The sequence below is a fragment of the Egretta garzetta genome, unplaced genomic scaffold, assembly GCF_000687185.1.
Source record: "Egretta garzetta isolate BGI_Z169 unplaced genomic scaffold, ASM68718v1 scaffold243, whole genome shotgun sequence".
NCBI lineage: Eukaryota > Metazoa > Chordata > Aves > Pelecaniformes > Ardeidae > Egretta > Egretta garzetta.
In genome coordinates, this window is record NW_009259041.1 from 383,385 (window position 1) to 386,463 (window position 3,079).

At 46.8% G+C, this 3,079-nt stretch overlaps 1 protein-coding gene across 1 annotated transcript in view; it reads left to right on the plus strand.

The window, feature by feature from the left end:
• The window catches only part of CSMD2 (CUB and Sushi multiple domains 2), a 328,671-nt gene that overhangs the window by 77,737 nt on the left and 247,855 nt on the right, over nucleotides 1–3,079 (plus strand). Inside the window, 1 exon segment of the mRNA XM_009634976.2 lies at nucleotides 1,911–2,105. Coding sequence (XP_009633271.2) covers nucleotides 1,911–2,105 — 195 coding nt within the window.

A 3,079-nucleotide genomic window follows, 5' to 3' on the forward strand; every position in this document is an offset into this window, starting at 1 on the left:
ATTTTTTTACAAAAAGTGACATTGGTAATTTAATTAAATTGGGGTTTTGAGTATCATTACAGAAAATGAAACATTAGTTCTACACTGCTTTTCAACCCATCTGACGCATTTGAGAGCATCCCCCCGCTTACAAAACCTGCGTGGTCATTAATATTTCTATGTGAAAGTTGCTGCTGAACTTCCCAGCTCCAGGCACTTTGTGGAAGGATGTAAACAGTATTTCGGGGGAGGGCGCAAAGGGAAGCAATCTCGTCTGTCAGAGCTTGTACCTGACCCCCCATGGCTGCGTGGGGAGCCCGGAGCTGTGTCCCCGGCGCGGGGGGAGGCCGCTCCTCTGGACGCAGGCGTGCGGCGAGAGCTTGCAGTCGCAGCGGGGAGGAGAAGAAACCCAACCAAACTGAAGCAAGGCAGGAGTTGAGATGTGCGTGCCATTAAAATGAATCAGATTTAAGGTGGAGAGGTTGCATTTAATCTGGATGTGGGTTAACTGGAAAACAAGGCGGTCGGTCTGGGTGCAGGAAGCCTAATCCTGTATTCACTACAGCTTGGCCATTCGTTTCCCTGGCCGAGAGGGACACTGCCCGTCTCTGCTGCAGAGAGCCCTTAGGGTGCCCGGGCTCTGCTGCAGGGGAAAGCCTGGGCTGGAGCCAGAGCGGGAGATTTCAAATCCCAATCGTAAAGCACTGTCCCATGGCAGGACAGAAAGGCAGAGTCTTTGCATCAGTTAGCGTTGGGGATTTATGTTCCATTTCACATGCTTACGCACCGTTCTGGTTGTATTTTACCCTGCTGCATGCTGTGTATGCTAGCATCTCATTTTCCTTTTAATCTTTCTCTTTTCCTTGGCAGAGCTGCAGACTAAACTTCCCTTTGCTTGTAGAAATTCATCTGGGACTGTTCATGCCTCTGACAAAATTATTTCCAATGATAAACCCTCCCTCAGCTTTGAATGACCATCTTCTCCTTCCTCTGATGTTTCAGCCTTAACAAAAAAGAACTATAACACAAGATGCTGCACAAGGGCCTGATTCAAATTTGATGAAGTCATTCTTGGTCTTGGTTATCGTCATTGGGTTTTATATTGGGCTCTAAAACCATGATTTGAGTGGATCTTTTTGGAGTGGCTTATGGGAACCCATAGAGTTTTATTTAAATTCTCTGAAACTGCTGTACAGAGGCATTGGCTAAGGATGTACTAGCATTTTAGCTACACCTTCTCCATCTTACATTCAAGTATCCCGTATTCCTTACAGTCCAACAAAAGCTGGCATCATACTTTGCCTTGGGTAGAGCTGGGTCCAGCTGCACTGTTCAGAGTCCAGTTTGATGCGTATGTGTGACATCTGGATTAAACACACCGTGCAATGAAGCCCAAATGCTGCTGGGCTGCAATGCTGCTCTTTTTGCCCAGGTGATAGTTGCTAATTGCAGGTTTTGCTGTCTTCTGTCTGGTTTTAAGGTTTAATGCAACTCTGCTTCTGTTGCAGGGGCCTTTGAGGTGCCTGGCGAAGGTTCATTGAAAAACCTTATTTCAGGCAGAAATGTAATCTCTGGATTCTAATAAGCTGCGATGGTGTTAAACAGAACTGCAGGGAGGCATGGGAAGAGAGGGATGCTTTGGTTTAGAAACTGGGAGAACTGGTCAGGGAAGAGTGGAACTTGTTTCTGACTCGGTAGCGTGGGGAATGATTTTTGCTTCCTTACATCTGCTCGGTAGAAATGGTTCTTCATTGCAGATGGTGTCTGGCCTAATGAATTCTGGTTCAATCCAGTAGGGTAAGTTTTGTGGTTGTTTGCTCTTTACGTTTTAAGTGGTGCATTTACTTTGAGACGAGCCTTCCCCTGGGCTCGTCACCTGGCGGCTCTGTTCCAAAGCACTGGCCCTAACCAGCAGCACCTCTCTTTGGCAGTTCTACCCAGTCACACGTGCGGAAATCCAGGAAGGCTGCAGAATGGGATTCAGCAAGGGACAACGTTCAGCATCGGGGACAAAGTGAGATACAGCTGTAATCCAGGCTTCTTTCTGGAAGGACATGCCTTGCTCACGTGCCAAGCCAATTCGGAAAACAGTGCCTCCTGGGATTTTCCTCTTCCCTTCTGCAGAGGTAAAGTGCCCTCTCTTCATCTGGAACAAGCCATGATGAAATGGGATTTAAAGAGCTATTTGGGGTTGGGAATAACTTCATGGACTGTAAGCTTGATTTAAAAGACTTGAAAACTAAACATGATGTAGTTAATATTGAGGTTCCTTTTTATTGAGTTCCTTAAAGCTGCCAGGGTTTGGGTGAATAATAGGAAGGTTATGGAGTGCTCAAAGTATTCAGAATGCTGCACAGTTACTTTAACTTCAATTTCTTTGTCTAAAGTGGGGGGCGGGGGGAAGCAGGATTATTATCCGTAAGGTAAGGCAGTTACCCAAGACCATGCAGGTTTTTTAGATCAAACACTAGAAAATGAGCCTGGCTTTTCTGCTGTCTGCAATGTCAAGCTGGCTTCCCTCATGGCGCGTTCCGCACTGATCCTGGTGCTTTGCCTGTAAAGAACCGTGGGTCTGTGCGGGGTGCTGATGTGCTGTGGCTTGCTGGCAGTGGGGCTGGCAGCCTCAGACAGGGCACGCTCTATGGGAGGGAAAATCTGTCCAAACCACAGTTTGCAAAGGCCGACCAGCTTTCCTGCAAGCCCTTCTGGGGTAGGGAAACTTAGATGCCTTCATCAGCATAGAGAGCTTCTTGCTAATTCTCCGGGGCCACGAGGGACTAGAGAGTCCGTAAATATACAAGTGTCTGTGGTGTTATACCAGACCAGTTGCCGCTGCTTTGAAGTCTTTTTCCCCTCAATTCCTTGTGTACTTCAGCAGAGCATCTTATATTGATTCTTTTTATTGACTCTGCTTGTGCAATCAATCAGCGGTTCTAAGCTGTAGCATAAATCTTGAATTTCAAGTGAGCAAATATTGTTTGCTTGGTGTGTTTTTAATGCTTGCTTGAATGAGTTACACAGCAGTAATATGCGCTACTTAGTGTACTTCTTGTACGCTTACCTCCTGTTTTGGGGCCAAGGGCATTACGCCGCCGAAGGA